The 14,466-nt window shown below is 42.7% G+C and overlaps 1 protein-coding gene across 3 annotated transcripts in view; it reads right to left on the bottom strand.

Moving 5' to 3' along the window:
* ATP2A2 (ATPase sarcoplasmic/endoplasmic reticulum Ca2+ transporting 2) overlaps positions 1–13,479 on the bottom strand; it is a 49,957-nt gene extending 36,478 nt beyond the window's left edge. For all 3 annotated transcript variants that reach the window (XR_012589724.1, XM_074605891.1, XM_074605890.1), the window contains exons 1-4: positions 12,493–13,479; positions 11,385–11,402; positions 11,210–11,292; positions 2,743–2,847 (exon numbers count right to left, since the gene is read on the bottom strand). Coding sequence is in view for 2 of the 3 variants with exons in the window: in XM_074605891.1 (XP_074461992.1) it covers positions 2,743–2,847; positions 11,210–11,292; positions 11,385–11,402; positions 12,493–12,610 (324 nt within the window). In the remaining variant the exon portion in view is untranslated. The remainder of the gene's footprint in view (positions 1–2,742; positions 2,848–11,209; positions 11,293–11,384; positions 11,403–12,492) is intronic.
* Positions 13,480–14,466: the final 987 nt, after the last annotated feature.

The following is a 14,466-nucleotide window of genomic DNA, read 5'->3' on the forward strand; positions in this document are numbered from 1 at the left end:
GCTTTTTGATGTAAAAACCAGAAGCACTAAGCAGAATTAAGACTCATGGATGTAGTCCTGTCTCAGCTGTACCTTAGCAGCTGGAGCAGCTTAGACTCAGACTGGAATGGTCTATCACTACTGAACTTCACCTACTGATAGAAATCAAGGGTCAAGTTTAGACAGAGCTCAAACACCGTATTATCAACTTCGTTTCAGCAAATCAAGTCACATTGAAGTGAAATTAAAGCATACAGACAAGAAAGTTACCCAGAGCCTCTAACAGTTTACGAACTCAGATGAATCCCCACACACATCAACCTTTTTTATTTCCACTAACACTAGCACAATAGCTTTCCTATCTCAAGCGCAGTTCTCTCAGCTAAGCACTAGCAGAGATTGATATCAGTGTCGTGATGCCACCTAGATAAAGGACAACATAAGAAACCAACAGCTTGTCAAGTCCTCCTTCTCTAGCTCTTGGAGAATTAACTTGTTTTCCACTTTCCAGCCTATTGACAAATACAAAAATCGTATAGTCCTGATGATTAATAGATAATGGTAAGGGTGCACATAGTTTTTAGAACATCTGCCCTTCAAATACATACCAGCTTTTCCAGATAATAAAAACTCCTCCTGCACATATCAAAGCAGAACCCTAATCTTCAGAAATTCAAAGGTTGAGGTACTAGGTACTTCCGCATAACAATGCGGCTGAAAACCAGCATTACCAAAACTACCTTGAAGGACTGACACAGCTCAGTACCAAGCAGTGCAGAAATACCAGCACAGACCCATAAAGCCATAATTAATAGTAGCCTCATAGTCCGCCAGGTAAATTAATTCTGCTCCTCAGCACAATAATAATGATATTGCTTTCCTGTGGATTAACTAAGAGTTAACATCAGACAAAACCTTAAAGGTACAAAAGAAAGTCCCACAAATGCAAAGTTAGTTAAATGGAACTTTTCCTGCAAAAAGGAGAAATAAAAAAGAATGAAACACGGTTCAGCAAGGACAGCCAGCTCAGCGTGTTAGGCTCTATGTTTTTGTTCCCGGTTTGCTTGAAGTTACGGTAGTTAGACTACCTTGCCAACCACTGAAGTACTAGCAGATGGCACTTTGGGAAAAGGGCACGTGAGAGGAAAGGTTGAGGAGGGCAGAGCTGAGGCAATGACTCAGTTGCTCACATCAAGTACCTGTAGAAACAGATACATTTATGGGTGGAGACTACGTACTGTGACTTATTTTCCATGCCCATTAAAACAAGGGAATGAGTCACTTCATCTGCACAGCAACTCTGTTTCACATTTGAGTTCACTGTGTGTAGATATAGATATATATATATATAATATAGGTATTCTTTGCACACTATAATGGCTGAAAAACAATTGGTTATTTGCTAAATCAGGGTATGCAACTACACAAGAACGTCCCCAAACTATATAGATTGCTTTACATTTCATACTTACAATTACTACATGCAAAATTCTAACTCAAAGATTAATTCTTGCATAATTGCTTTATGAAGATTTGAATAGAAAGTGACACTTAAGGGGGCAATGCTATCATCCCTCGACTGACATTACCTCTTCTCTCCAAACTAGCTCTAGCAGTTGTGCAGCAAGCTGGGTACTGCTAAAAACTGATTTTTTCCAAGGGTTAGACTTCATCCAGCTTACTTGGGCGAGCACAAAGCAGAGGACAGGAATGTGCAGCAATGCCACTGAATTCCACTTCTGGTGCCTTCCAGTGTGTAGGCCCCTCTCTAACATGTTTAAACCTGTAAATAGGGCTCCTCCTCTCAATTTTGTTGTTATTTCAGACAATTCTCTGAAAGGTTTTTTTTTTCCTTTTTTTTTTTATTTTATTATTGTTTTAAAGCATGAAACCCAACTTGCTAAGATAGCAAGTAATTACGTCACATTAACATCACTCCTTTAAAAAAAAAACAAAACAAAACCCAAAAAAACCAACAACCAACCTTACAGAGAACTTAAATTATCATAAAAATCCTAGAATACTTTCTATCTGCAGAAAAACAGTTCTAATAAAACATGCCCTACCTGAAGTGGTCAAATTAGTAAACTAAAGTCATATGAGCAATTTTGTTTTGGCATCTCAAGAAGCGTTAGAATATATTACTGATGTTACTGCCGATACGATTTATAAAAAGCCATCTAATTCATCTGACAGCTGATAACGTAGGAAAAATTTCATAGTATTTAGATGTTTTCAGAAGAAACTTCTGCCTTTTGACAGAAATGCAGTCTTTAGACGTACACTTAAATTGAATAGGAAGAGTTAATACTGTACTAATAAGCGTACTAAAACATGGCATCTGTCTCAACAGGAAACAGACAAGAAACTAGATTACACATGTTCCATCCTTTGTTCCTTAGTTGACAAAACTTCTTTTTTGGCAAGCCAATCCCTGATGTCTTTTTAGCTTTGCAAAATTTGATTTATTTCCTGAATTCAGGCCTTCATTCTGGACTGCCTAGTTTGTATGTTCACCAGCGTGTGGCTACGCTGATGGGCACTCTGCCCTTTTGGCAATACTTCTGAAGCTTTCATTTTACCTTTAAGTCAACGCTTTCTGTCCAGAAGCTCTACAGTATGCTGGCTCTCAGGAATCTAAAGTCAGCAACACATATTACTTGCATTGTATGAAGCACCTGACACTACACTGTACAGTCCTTCCTCTTAAATCAAAAAACCTCCAAAACATTAGTGATTTGATGTTGTAAAAATACCGCATACCTGCCACACTCCCACAATTGCATTGGCTACTAATATAAGCAAGATTACAAAAGGCTCTACAAATGCTGTGATTGTTTCTTCACCTTCTTCAAACCAGGCCAGGACCTGTAAGAGAAAGAATTATTTAAATTACTGATTTATACAGACACCTTGCAAACTTAAGACCCGGTAAGTTTCAGCTTGAGGTTCAACTGCTTAGACTTGAGCAATTTTTGAAACCCCTCAATCTTCCATGGAGTAGTTTTGTAGTTCATGAATGAGTTGGCAATATGCAATGGAAAAGGAGAAAATCTTTACTGAAGTAGTACAAAGTTCATTTCCAAGGCTGCTCTTCTTTTAAAGGGGCAAGCCATTTATTTGGGAAACATATTGCTACTTTTGCTTCACAAATGAAAGCGTAAGCTGTGAAAACAGCTATGGCAGTGAAAAGTTTCACAAAAATGTTTCATTACTGTCTAGACCAGGATGCAGACAGATTAGTTTGACTACTTAGAACACTAAAGTTTTGCCAGAATCTGAATTTTAACCAAGTTAATTGTTCTTTACCAATAACTTAGACACACAAATGAAAACAGCTTTAGAAGTTTTCAGTGAGTAGATACAAAAAATAAGCACCTACTTATTTAAAGACAAGTAGTGCCTTATTGAACAATTTAAGTGAACTGTATAGTTACACATGAAGCTGAATTCTGAGCTGAACAGCTGATAAAACTCAAAACTGGATTTTTAAAAGGAAATCAACTTGAGGACTTGCATAAACAGCTCCACGTAGATTTTACTTGAATTCATTTGCTTTAGAATTAGACTCTAGTTTTAGGCTTCTGCTATTCACTTGACTTGAATGAGTGTATGTCAGGGCCTCTGCAGAGTTGTGCAGTTACTAAAGAAAAGTCAAGCAAACACAACCAGAGAGGAAGAGCTTTTTCATCAACGTGTTGAGCAACAGGAAGCCTGGAAAGTGACAGTAAATAGGAACAACGTGTCGAGATAATTAGGGCTGGTAGTCAGGCAACAGCACTCTGAATCACTAGAAGACTGCAGCGAGCAAACCGTTACTAAAGCAAGCGCCATAATTCCACCAACGTGCTGCTCAGAGCTATTGCTCAATTGTGAAACACTCCAGGATGTTAAAAGGAAGGAGCAGCAGCATGAAAGCCTCAAGCAGAAAACAGACTGTCAAGCAAACCCAATGCAACAACAATTTTTTATTACAAAAGGATAAACTTATAAGATCCAGCTTAAGATTAAGAAGACTGAAACATTCCAGCTGGCAACACAACATTTTGAGGGTCTGTGTAATCACTCTGGAGAAGATATTTAGTTAGGATCTCTTAATGCTCTCTACATCTCGGTGTTCCCTACTGTTGAGAGATATTAGTTGTTTAGCTGAAATAAGTAAGTTTTAATTAGAATAAATTACTTAGGGTTATAATATGGTGTGATTTATGCTGTTTGCCTAGCTTTACTTAGCATAAGTGGCTAGATTTGCTGAAGCCTTTAGGCCACAATAGTTAATTTTCTCCATAATTCTCCTAGCAGCTGGTACAGTGCTGTTTAGTCTTTCAGCATGAGGAAAATGTCCGTAACACACTGGTGCTTCGATAGTGTTTTTCCCCAAGTCTGGGACTTTTAAGTTTCCCATGTTACCCCAAAAATCACCATTGGACTAAAAGATGCACGAAGAGTGGTGTGTGTGCAACTCCTTGAATGGCGTGCGAGTGCTCGGGCAACGACTTCTCTTTTAACGCTTCCCTCCTCCCACACCACTTATGTCCAATCCCCAGTAACAACTTCTCCCATTTGACCTACTGGAGCAGTCACACAGTGCTCCACGCTGCAGTCTTCCCTCCACACCTTACCCCACAGATAGCTTTTACTCTGCTCCAGCACTGGCGCCTCCAGTGGAGCTACAGATATGGCTAACAGTACATATCCAGATTTCTTAGCATATACAAGCTCACACGCTGCCATCAGAAAAGCTGCTTGGTATCCTGTTTCTGCCCTCATTTATTTTTTTTTACTGGAATTCCACAGGGTCCATTTTGCTTCCAACAAAGCAAGTAAATTCAATCATTTTGTCATGTTCTTAACGGACCAGGCACCTACAAGGTTAACTGGAATAAGACATCTGCTTTACACAATGGTTTAAAATCATAATCTTTTTGGATTGAAGACCACGCGTTTCGTAAAATAACACTGAGGAAGCCTACAACTTTAAGAAGGGAAGTTGCCCCAAGGACAGCAAGATCCAAGTATGTCAAGGAGAACTAAAGTTAAGTTTTCGAAGGTTCTTTTCTTTCAAAAAGTGATTTCAAAAAGAGCAGATGAACTCAGATTAGAAACCCTGACAGCACAGATCCGATGCTTTACATCTTCACTGTTGGTTTTTTGGCAAAACTATCAATCTGTGGCCAGATTAGAATGAATTATCTAGTTAATCCTGGAAGCCAGTAACACACATTTCTCCCCCAAAAAGTTTCCACAAAATTACCAACAGTGGGAAGATCCAAGCTCTAGTTTTAGAACGTTTTAGTAAATATAGACATATAAGCAACAGAATACATTGCAAGTTCTTGCTTTTGTTACAGCAGACTACAGCTATATTAACACTCCATTTAGTACACTTGTGATACAGAACACATACAGCTGTAACAGATCAGGTTTATTACTCGATAGCAGCCTGAAGCGAAAAAACAAAACCACAGTAAAAACCAAAGAGAAAGTAGAACAAGGAATACAGGTATTTAACTAAGCTTTTTTAGTAACAACAGATCATATGCTGAAGCCTGGTATAGACTAGACAATTCTTGTCCAAGGCATTGAGTCCTTGACAAAAAGTTTCCATTAGCACACTTTAAGACCCTGGAGAGTTTTTCAATGAGAGATCTTTTATTTGACTACTACTCCAAAGAGCCTCACCATATTTTAGCCCTAATCACTTTTAAGACTCACATGTAGAGCAGCTTTATTTCCAGGTCATTGATCTGCAATGTACTGTTCAGGCAGTATGGTCAATAAGTAAAGTTACCATGTATTTAAGAAGCTTAAAAGAGTAGGAAAAAAGAGTAAGATAATTGCTCAAGAGAAATGCAAGTCTGAAAATATAAGAGAAATTAATAGCCAGGCATAAAAGTCCCATATCAACAGCTAATGTAAGTAGCTTAAAGGACAACTTTCATTCAGCCTATTTGCTTTAGGGCTGCTAGAGCTATGGCTTGCAGAAGCCTATTTTAATCAAAGCTTAATGGGATGCACCTGCAGGACACTAAGCCAAAAAATACACAGTGACAGGCAACCAGCACTTGGTTTTCATGGTTATTTGTAAAAAGGGGGCAGAGGTACAATGCAGAAAAGTCAGCCAGCAATGAGGTGACTACTGATGAAAGCAGTCAGAAGAACAGAAGCCTCCTCAGAGCTTTTTGCATTTCTACAAGTTAAGCATCTCTGCATTGACAGATAAGTTATGGAGGCAAGTTGTCTCAGATGACTATATATCATTGGGTAACAAAAACAAAATTAAAGAATGGAAGTTTCAAGATAGAACTCTGTTGCCCAGCAGGCTGTACCCGCTTACTACTAACAGAGGAAAAGCAAACAGTTTGTTGTCAGCAACCTAACAAGGTTTTTTGTTTGTTTTTCATTTTGACAATGGAAACTTAGAAGCAAGCTGGGAGAGTAAGATCTCGACCTAACAAAAATAAGCACTGGACTAACTAAAGCAGGTCATGTAAAACCATGGACTGCTTTTAAGAGAGCTTTCTTCTCTTGTGATACTGTGAATTTAAATTTAGTGTATTTTGGACAGAGTACTAACTACTGCTGACAAAACCCTCTGAGTGATTTCTCTTTTCAGTACAAATTATTTTAAAATTATGCAGATGCAAACTATTTGAGTAGACCTGATACTTGTTCCATGTCAGTTATACTGAACACTAGGAAATACTAAAGCAAATCTCTGACTTTTAGTTCTATTATTCAGTCGAGATTTTTATTTCCTACCCAAGGAGAGAGGAGAAGAAAACCCAAACCACCCAAAACTACCCCAACAGATATTCTGACCACACATGTAAGTACAAAATTAAGAATTTTACTGGGTTAGCAGATTCTAAGCACCCATCAGATATGCTACTCTGTATTTCTGAAGATAAACACATTCCTGTGTTTATAGTAGCAATATGGGGGGGGAGGGGGAACACACATAGCACCTACAGTTTAATTTCTACCAAGTAAAATGGAATCACAGTTACTTCTCACAGTTTTATCAGCCCTAACTATCAGCTGGTATCTTGGGTGGTATTGAGTAATCCGAGTTTAGCTCAAAGCATGTCAGCGTAATGTTCTACAGCAATCCTTATCTTGTACCACATACTCACTGCTACTGACCTTAGCAGGTAGCTTTTGGGGTGATACCAGGGCAACACCTGCAACATTTTTACTAGTACATCTTGCTTCCTCCAAGAGTAGCTTTGCTCACCTTTTAACAAAGATTTGGTTGTGCTCATGCTAATTCAGAGGCTATAATCATCCCTGGATTAAACCACAATGTATTGTTTTAATCTAAACGTGGATATCCACTATTAGAAAACATCCCCAGAACATTCACTTCTCAATCATCTTAGGAATCAAAGAATTGAGGGGGGTGGGAATCCTATTGCTATATTAATACTCAAATTTTTGGTAGAGTTTAAAGTCTATGCTGCATCTCATAGAAGAAAATTCAGTAGAATTGCGATGCAAAGATAAGATTGCATGGTTAAGCATACATCACCATTTAAAACATATATACTTTACCGGAGAACTACTCTACATCAGATGCTCATCTAACAACTTGCCCAAGTCATACAGCAAAGCTGTTCTTTTATGTAAATACTGTGGACCTGAGTACATGCTACACAAGTAGCAAGAATTAAAAGCCCTAGTTCATTCAAAATTAAACATCCTCTTACTTGCACCTAGAAAGTCAGGTTATGAAGGCCTTTGAACTGCTGAATATCTCAGCAGTTCAATTTCTGCATAGATTCAACAGACCACCAAGACAAGGTCCAAGACGAAACCTAGATCCATTTACTCACCATCAGAAATTATTTCTTTTCAAAAGCGATACTTAAGCCCAATAAAAATACTGAAGAAAAAACAGTGTAAGATTTAAGCTGTTACTAACTAGGCACATCTGTAACAGCAGCTCCGACTTGGAATGTAGGACATAGTATCTACAGCCAACAGGCAGCATATGACTCCTACAATCAGCCAGGGGGACACAGATTCAGCTGTTAGTCTGATTTATTTTACTGACACATACCTGACAAGGGGGTGTGGGAGTAGAGGACACAAAAGACACTTTGAACAGAGGTTCATATTGTATGTAAAAGGGGATGTTTCTGCACAAAAACCTAATGCAGATCTCAATGTTAAAGACGGCTGTTTCCATGCAGTCACAACAGTAAGAATCTAATATGATTTATGATCACAACACAATCATCAGAAAAGCTTCCACAACACAAAACAATAATCTATATACCTCAAGATCGCCTCTCTCATACCTGAATCTTCAACATATTTTTTTTAATTGATGATGTACAGCTGGTGAAGAACACTGCTGCATTCACTGTCCTAACTGCACCTATGCCATCCTTCAAATTAGAGTAAGTTTTCAGTGACACATTTAAAAAAAAGTGAATGCTACATACTCATGCCCAATTCCAACACTCAGCCCCCCCATTAGTAACCTGGGGGCTTTTAGGGTCATTTGTTCTTAAGTCCTCAGTAAGCCACCTTTTCCCATCCCTTGTCATTCAAAGGAAACTACTTATTTAAGCATCTTGATGAAAATTCCCTTTTGGACATACACCAGGCCTAGAAGTCTTCAGTTGAAAGTTACTTGAAACAGGAGCCATTCTCCAACCTTATTTCTGTTGGTACGCTATACAATGTCCTACTTTCTACTCAAGTGTTACAGTTTATGGTCTATCAAACAATAAATCATAGTAAAAAGCAGTCACTGAAGTGAGAATCAGCACTTCACTAAGTTCCACAGTATGATTCTGTAGGATCTGACACTGCCCCCAAGAAAGCCAGAAGTCTTGACTCATTAAAGAGCAGCTCTCAGCAGTATTACTCAACATCCAAATCCAACGCATATTTAACTGACTCCATTTTAAGCATAATTATCCATTTCGAGATCTCTAAGGTACTGGGAGTTTTGCATGCCTCGCAACCAGTACGAATGGAAAAAACTGAATTTCTAAGGCTTGTAAAAGATAGCATAATAAAGACACTGAAGTTAGCTCTAGCATTAAGTTCTTCTATCGGAAGAATGACTTAGCATAATTTGTAATCTCAGCATTATGTACAATTTCAGTTTTCAATGTAGTATTTTCAAGTGTTCTCATGGAACAATTACTGTCCACAAGCCTAACACAGCTACATACCCTATTCAGACATTTTCAGGCAGACCAGAATTTAGATGATGTTAATCACATCCAATTTTTCACAGCAATACAGTATTTATATCAACATACTCAATTGTTCTTTAGATTACTACAAAAGTCTCTAACATGCTTTCATCAAGAAAAAAAAGTGTTAAAACCTAAGAAAACCAGACAACAGATGATCAGACAACAGATCTTTTGAGCAGGGAAAAAGCCAGAAACAAACACAAAGGGAAAGTGCTTTTAAAGTACCAAAACTATATCTATTTTTTTCTTCTGCATTTCATGAAAAAATCTTTACTACTGACATCAATTTATACTGGGTACCCATAACTCTTAAACAGAAGACAAAAAGGCAGAGCAGTAATCCAAGGTCATACACCGTGCCAGTTGCACAGAAGCAGAAAACCCAGATCTATCCTACACTACATGAGACTACAGTCTCCTCTTAATTAGATAGGAAAATTAAGCATAGTGAAAGAAACAACCAAATCTAGCTACTAATCAAGTTTTCAAAGAGGGCTCGACAGTGTATGTTCTATGACCTCTGTCAGTCTGGTATCATACCTTCTCAGATTCAGCAATGAAAGCTTAAAGTTTGGTGAATTTGATTTTTCACTTACTTGGTTATAATAAATAGAGTACCTTGTCATGAAAGGCTAACAAACTTCTGTACTGTCATTTATCTCATGGAATGAGACAAACATTTCTGAGTTTTCAGGAACAAAAATACATCTCCTTCTCACCGTCCAGGAGAGGAAAATGGGAAAGAGGAGCGGGGGGGGGAAAAAAAGCTTTTAATGACCGGTTTATTCAATTTTCTGTAACCAGCCTGATTTCCTCCCCAAGAAACAGAAGAGTGAGTAAAGCACATCCACCTCCATGGTCAAGATCAATGCCACCAATCATTACCTGGTAATGGTATATGCATACCAAAACCCAAAGCACTTTGAAAGGTGTCAGTGTGGGGATAGCTGAAACCTCTCTTGGTGAGGATCAGCAACACAGTATACACTGCAGCAGCCACAACAGGGCAATCCTTCCCCCAGCAAACAGAACAGCTTCAGAGTACGGTCTCCTCTGCCTGTCCTAATTAGCTTGCCCTTAGCTAAAGAGTCACCACAATTTCCACTCCCCCCCCAAGAGCTGCAGCATTATTTTTTTTTTTCCTGAAGTAGTTAATTACAACTCTAGGGCAAAGTCTACTATAAACTTTAACTCCTACCTAAACAATTTAATATTCTGCACAGTTTTGTTTCTGTCGTCCAGCTCCTCAAGACACACATCCTTCATCTTCCTTCTATACTTAGCCTTTGCTCAGTTTTCCAGTTTTTCAGCAAAAACATGCCCTTTACACATTATGTAGAAAGATTGCCTAAACATGCTTTAAAAAAAAATTAAAAGTATTCTTCTTCTTTTAATCCTGTATGCAAAGCAAGATGTCCATTTAATGACTAGACTATCCAAAGGTCAGTTACCAAATTTGGTCAACAATGGTGCCATCACAGCCGTCATCATTCTTGTCACTGTCAAAAGCAACAACTGTCACCTTGCTATTATCAGGAAGGGAAGGCAACTGGAATATTCGCCATGTAAATTCTATTTACAGTCTGCATTGCATCCAAAAATGTCTTCCAATGATTATACATTGGGCTTGATAACGATTAACTCAAAGGCAAGAAGAATGTCCAGTTAAACACTTACGCACTCAAGGTTAGTTTTCAAAGCCAACAAAAGCATTGGGAAATCCCACCTCAAATAAGTAAACTGGGTTGAATGAGAAGTACTTTTTAAAATGTCTGTCTAGTGTCGTTACGTACTTATGACTCATGCAATGAAAGATTCCCTGAAATTTTCTTTTCTAGCATACAGAAACCTCTTCACAAGACAACTAATATAAGAGATAGCAATTTACTTCACATCTTATACCGCTACCTTTTGAGAAAGGGAATAACTTCAGCGTGTACAGTTCCTATACAATGAGACATCTGTCATTCTGCAATACAGAAGCCTATGAAATAGAAGAATTTCATACTTACGAAAGATATGCAAGCTGCCAGCAACAAAATTCTAACTAGTAAGTCTTCAAATTGTTCAATCACAAGCTCGAGTAAGGTTTTTCCTGCAATATGTAACAAAGCCATTTAATTATGTACATAAAAAAATGATGAATTATCAACAAGAATCAGCAGATGCTTTCATGAACATGCTTACCTTCCTCTGCTGGTAACTCTGTCAGTGGATGATTTTTCCAGGAGGCATGTCAAAGAAAAGAAATCATTGAAGAAACACATTAGAACATTATAAGGCATCCACCAGATACTGTTCCTGAATTGCACACTCAACTGGGTTGGATTTGACAGACACACTGAAAGCCCCATTAAGGTGGCTCTTTTCATTAGAGCATCTGAATAGGCCCGATAGTTTTGCATTTTAAGACACATACAGATTTGCCGGAACGTGCTAAGGGTTATAATCCAGCCAAGTCATCACCCCAGCCAGCTGTGGGACTTCTGCTGTTGCTGCACACAAAGGGTCAAAGGCTCAAAATGCTTTTCAAATGCTTTGTGACAAAGGTTTTCCTCCACATTCACTTAAAAGAAACAAACCACCAAACCTGATTCAAAATATTTCAAATTCTTTCCTCCATTTTAAGGATATTTTCTGACTTATGCTCTCCCTTTTAGTACCCTGCAACTAGATTTAGTAATTCAAGAGGCATAAAAGCACTGTTAAAGCTAAAAAAAAACAACCCACCGTATAATCTTCTCACAGCTTTTCATTTTTACACAAAGGCACGGGAGTTCAAAAGGGACTAGGAAGGCCAAGCAATAAGGATTAAAAAAAAAGAAACACCTTATCGGCTCTATTCTGTGCCCCGACTCGAGAGAAGAAATGTAAAATAAGGGTCAGAAAGGCACTAAAAAGCAGGGAAAAATGAAGGTCAAGACGGACAAAAAAAACCTCCAAACCCACAGCGCTTCATTTCAGAATGGAAGAAGATTTCCCACCGTTAAGGTGAAAGGAAACGGAGGTGACATCCTCCTTTCCAGGGCAGCCCTGTGAGCTTGGGGTATGAAAGAAACCCACGAGGTGGAGTTCAAGTCAGCCATCTTCTCTCCCTCGCTCCTATTCCGGGTCCTGCAAGAGATGCCGGCTTCGCAAATACACACACACACACGTTAGGCCTTGAAACAGGGCCCGGAGAAGGATGAGTGAGAAGAGAGACGAGTGGAAAAAAAGGGAGCAGAAAGGGGAAGGCGACGAGCGGCAGCATCCCCGCGGCGGAGCGAGGCGGGCGGCGCGGGGCCGCTTCACCTACCGTTGGAGCCCCATTTCTCCTTCAGCTTCTTGACTTGCTCCAGGCTGAGCCCGGTGCTTTCGTTGACGCCGAAATAAGCCAAAACTTCCTCCACAGTCTTTGTGTGCGCGTTCTCCATGGCTGGGGCAGGGAGCAGCAAATGGTGCCTGGCCTTTTCTTCTTCCTCCTCCTCCTCAGCGGCGGCGGCGGCAGGCGCGGCGGCGAGCCCCCTCCTCAGCCCCTCGCTCTCTCCCCCACCGCCCCCGTGCTATCACCATAGACCCCTCCCGCAACAGAGAGGAGCCCCCGAAGCCCTCCTCAGCGCCTCACTCTTCTCGGAAGAGGCGGGAGGGAGAGATAAAAAAAAAATATTAAAAATTAGAAAAAAAAAAAGGGGGGGGGAAAGCCGCCGGAGGACAGGGAAAAAAATAAAAGCCCCCGCCCCCCTCCCACCCCACACGCCTTCCGAGGGAGCCGAGCCGCCTCTCCAGCGGGGATGAGCGGGGCTTCAGGCGCTGCCCGGCCCCGGCCGGGCGGCTGAGGAGAGGGAGAAGAGAGGCGCGGGCCCGCGGCGCCGCTGTCGCCTCAGGGGCGCGGGGAAGGCGTGCGGGGCGCGGCGGCTGCTCGCGCGGGGATGGGCCGCGTCCAGGTGGCCGAGCGGCCTCTCCGTTCGCCTCACCAGGCTCCGAGCCGCCCTCGCGGAGGGTGATAGCGGCACGGCACGCCCCGCTCGCCTCCAGAGGCGGGGGGTGGGGGTGGAAGAAAAAGGCGCAGTTGCCCCGCTGCCCGCCTCGCCTCCGCCGGGAAGGGTCGGAATCGCCCCCTCCCCTCTAGCAGCCCGATCCTCCCCTCGCCGGCCCAGGCCGCTGATCGCCGTCAGGGCTTTGGGCTCGCTCGCCCGCCCGGCCTCGCCGCTGGCTCCCGCTCGCTCCGGTCGCGCACCGGCGGCGGCTGCTCTAATGTAACTTACGGGAGCTGGGCCGCCCGGGCCCCTCTCGCCGCCGCGGCATGTGGACGCCGCTCATTGGCGGGGCGCGCGGCGCGGGGCGGGGGGAAGGCGCGGCCCCACCCGCCGCGCTGAGGCGGTGGCGGCGGCGGCGCCTGGCGCGGCCCTGCGCAGCGCGACCATCCGCCCGCCCTCGGCCCGGAGGAGGCGGAGGCGGGTAATGCAGCCTCATGCGGCGGCGGGAACGCTTCCGCTCCGCCGTGGGAGAGGCCCGCAGGTGGGGTCTCCGCTTTCCCGCCCCCTGCCCCGGTGTGAACCGCCGCGGCCGCCGTTTGTCCCGGCTTCAACCCACTGCCTAGTGGCTGAGGGGGAGCGGGGCTGCCCCGGCGGCTGAGGGGAGCTGCCCGCCGCCCGGAGTGCGCGCTGTCGCGATAGGCGCCTCAGCGCAGAGGGTTGGCGCGGAGCTGCCCCGGCGCGTATCGTGACAGGAGTGTCAGCCTGCCTGATGGGGCCGCCCTCAATTCTGTCGTGACAGGAGCCTCATGCGGCCAAAGGGTGAGTGTGGGGCTGCCCCTGCCTCTGTCATGACAGGAGCCTCATGCAGCCATGAGTGCACCCGAGGTGAGGGCGAGAAGGCAGGTCTGTGCCTCCATGTTGGTGCTGAGGGGGTGCGTTCCCTGGAGGGCCTGCCCCTGCGCTGAGGCCTGCGCTGACACCCGGCAACGTCTTTTGCAGAACTTCCCCAATTCCTGCCGCAGCCGTTGCCCCGCCAGCATAACAGTGACACGCACACTCAGCCCTGGCTCGCGCCGAGATAACGTAAGGAGGTATAAACTGCACAGTGTGATTTCAGCAGCGTGTGTGGTGTGAGATACCAGCTTCCCTCAGCGCAGTGTCTCGATAGCTGACACAGACTCACAAACCAATATAGAACACAGAAAACTGACTGATTTACCCGTCCCACCCAATAATTCATAGAAACTTCAATGAGCACAATACAAACTGTGAGAGACACCGGCACTAACTGACATTAATGACACCTGCAACAC

This window comes from Larus michahellis, chromosome 13 (assembly GCF_964199755.1).
Source record: "Larus michahellis chromosome 13, bLarMic1.1, whole genome shotgun sequence".
NCBI lineage: Eukaryota > Metazoa > Chordata > Aves > Charadriiformes > Laridae > Larus > Larus michahellis.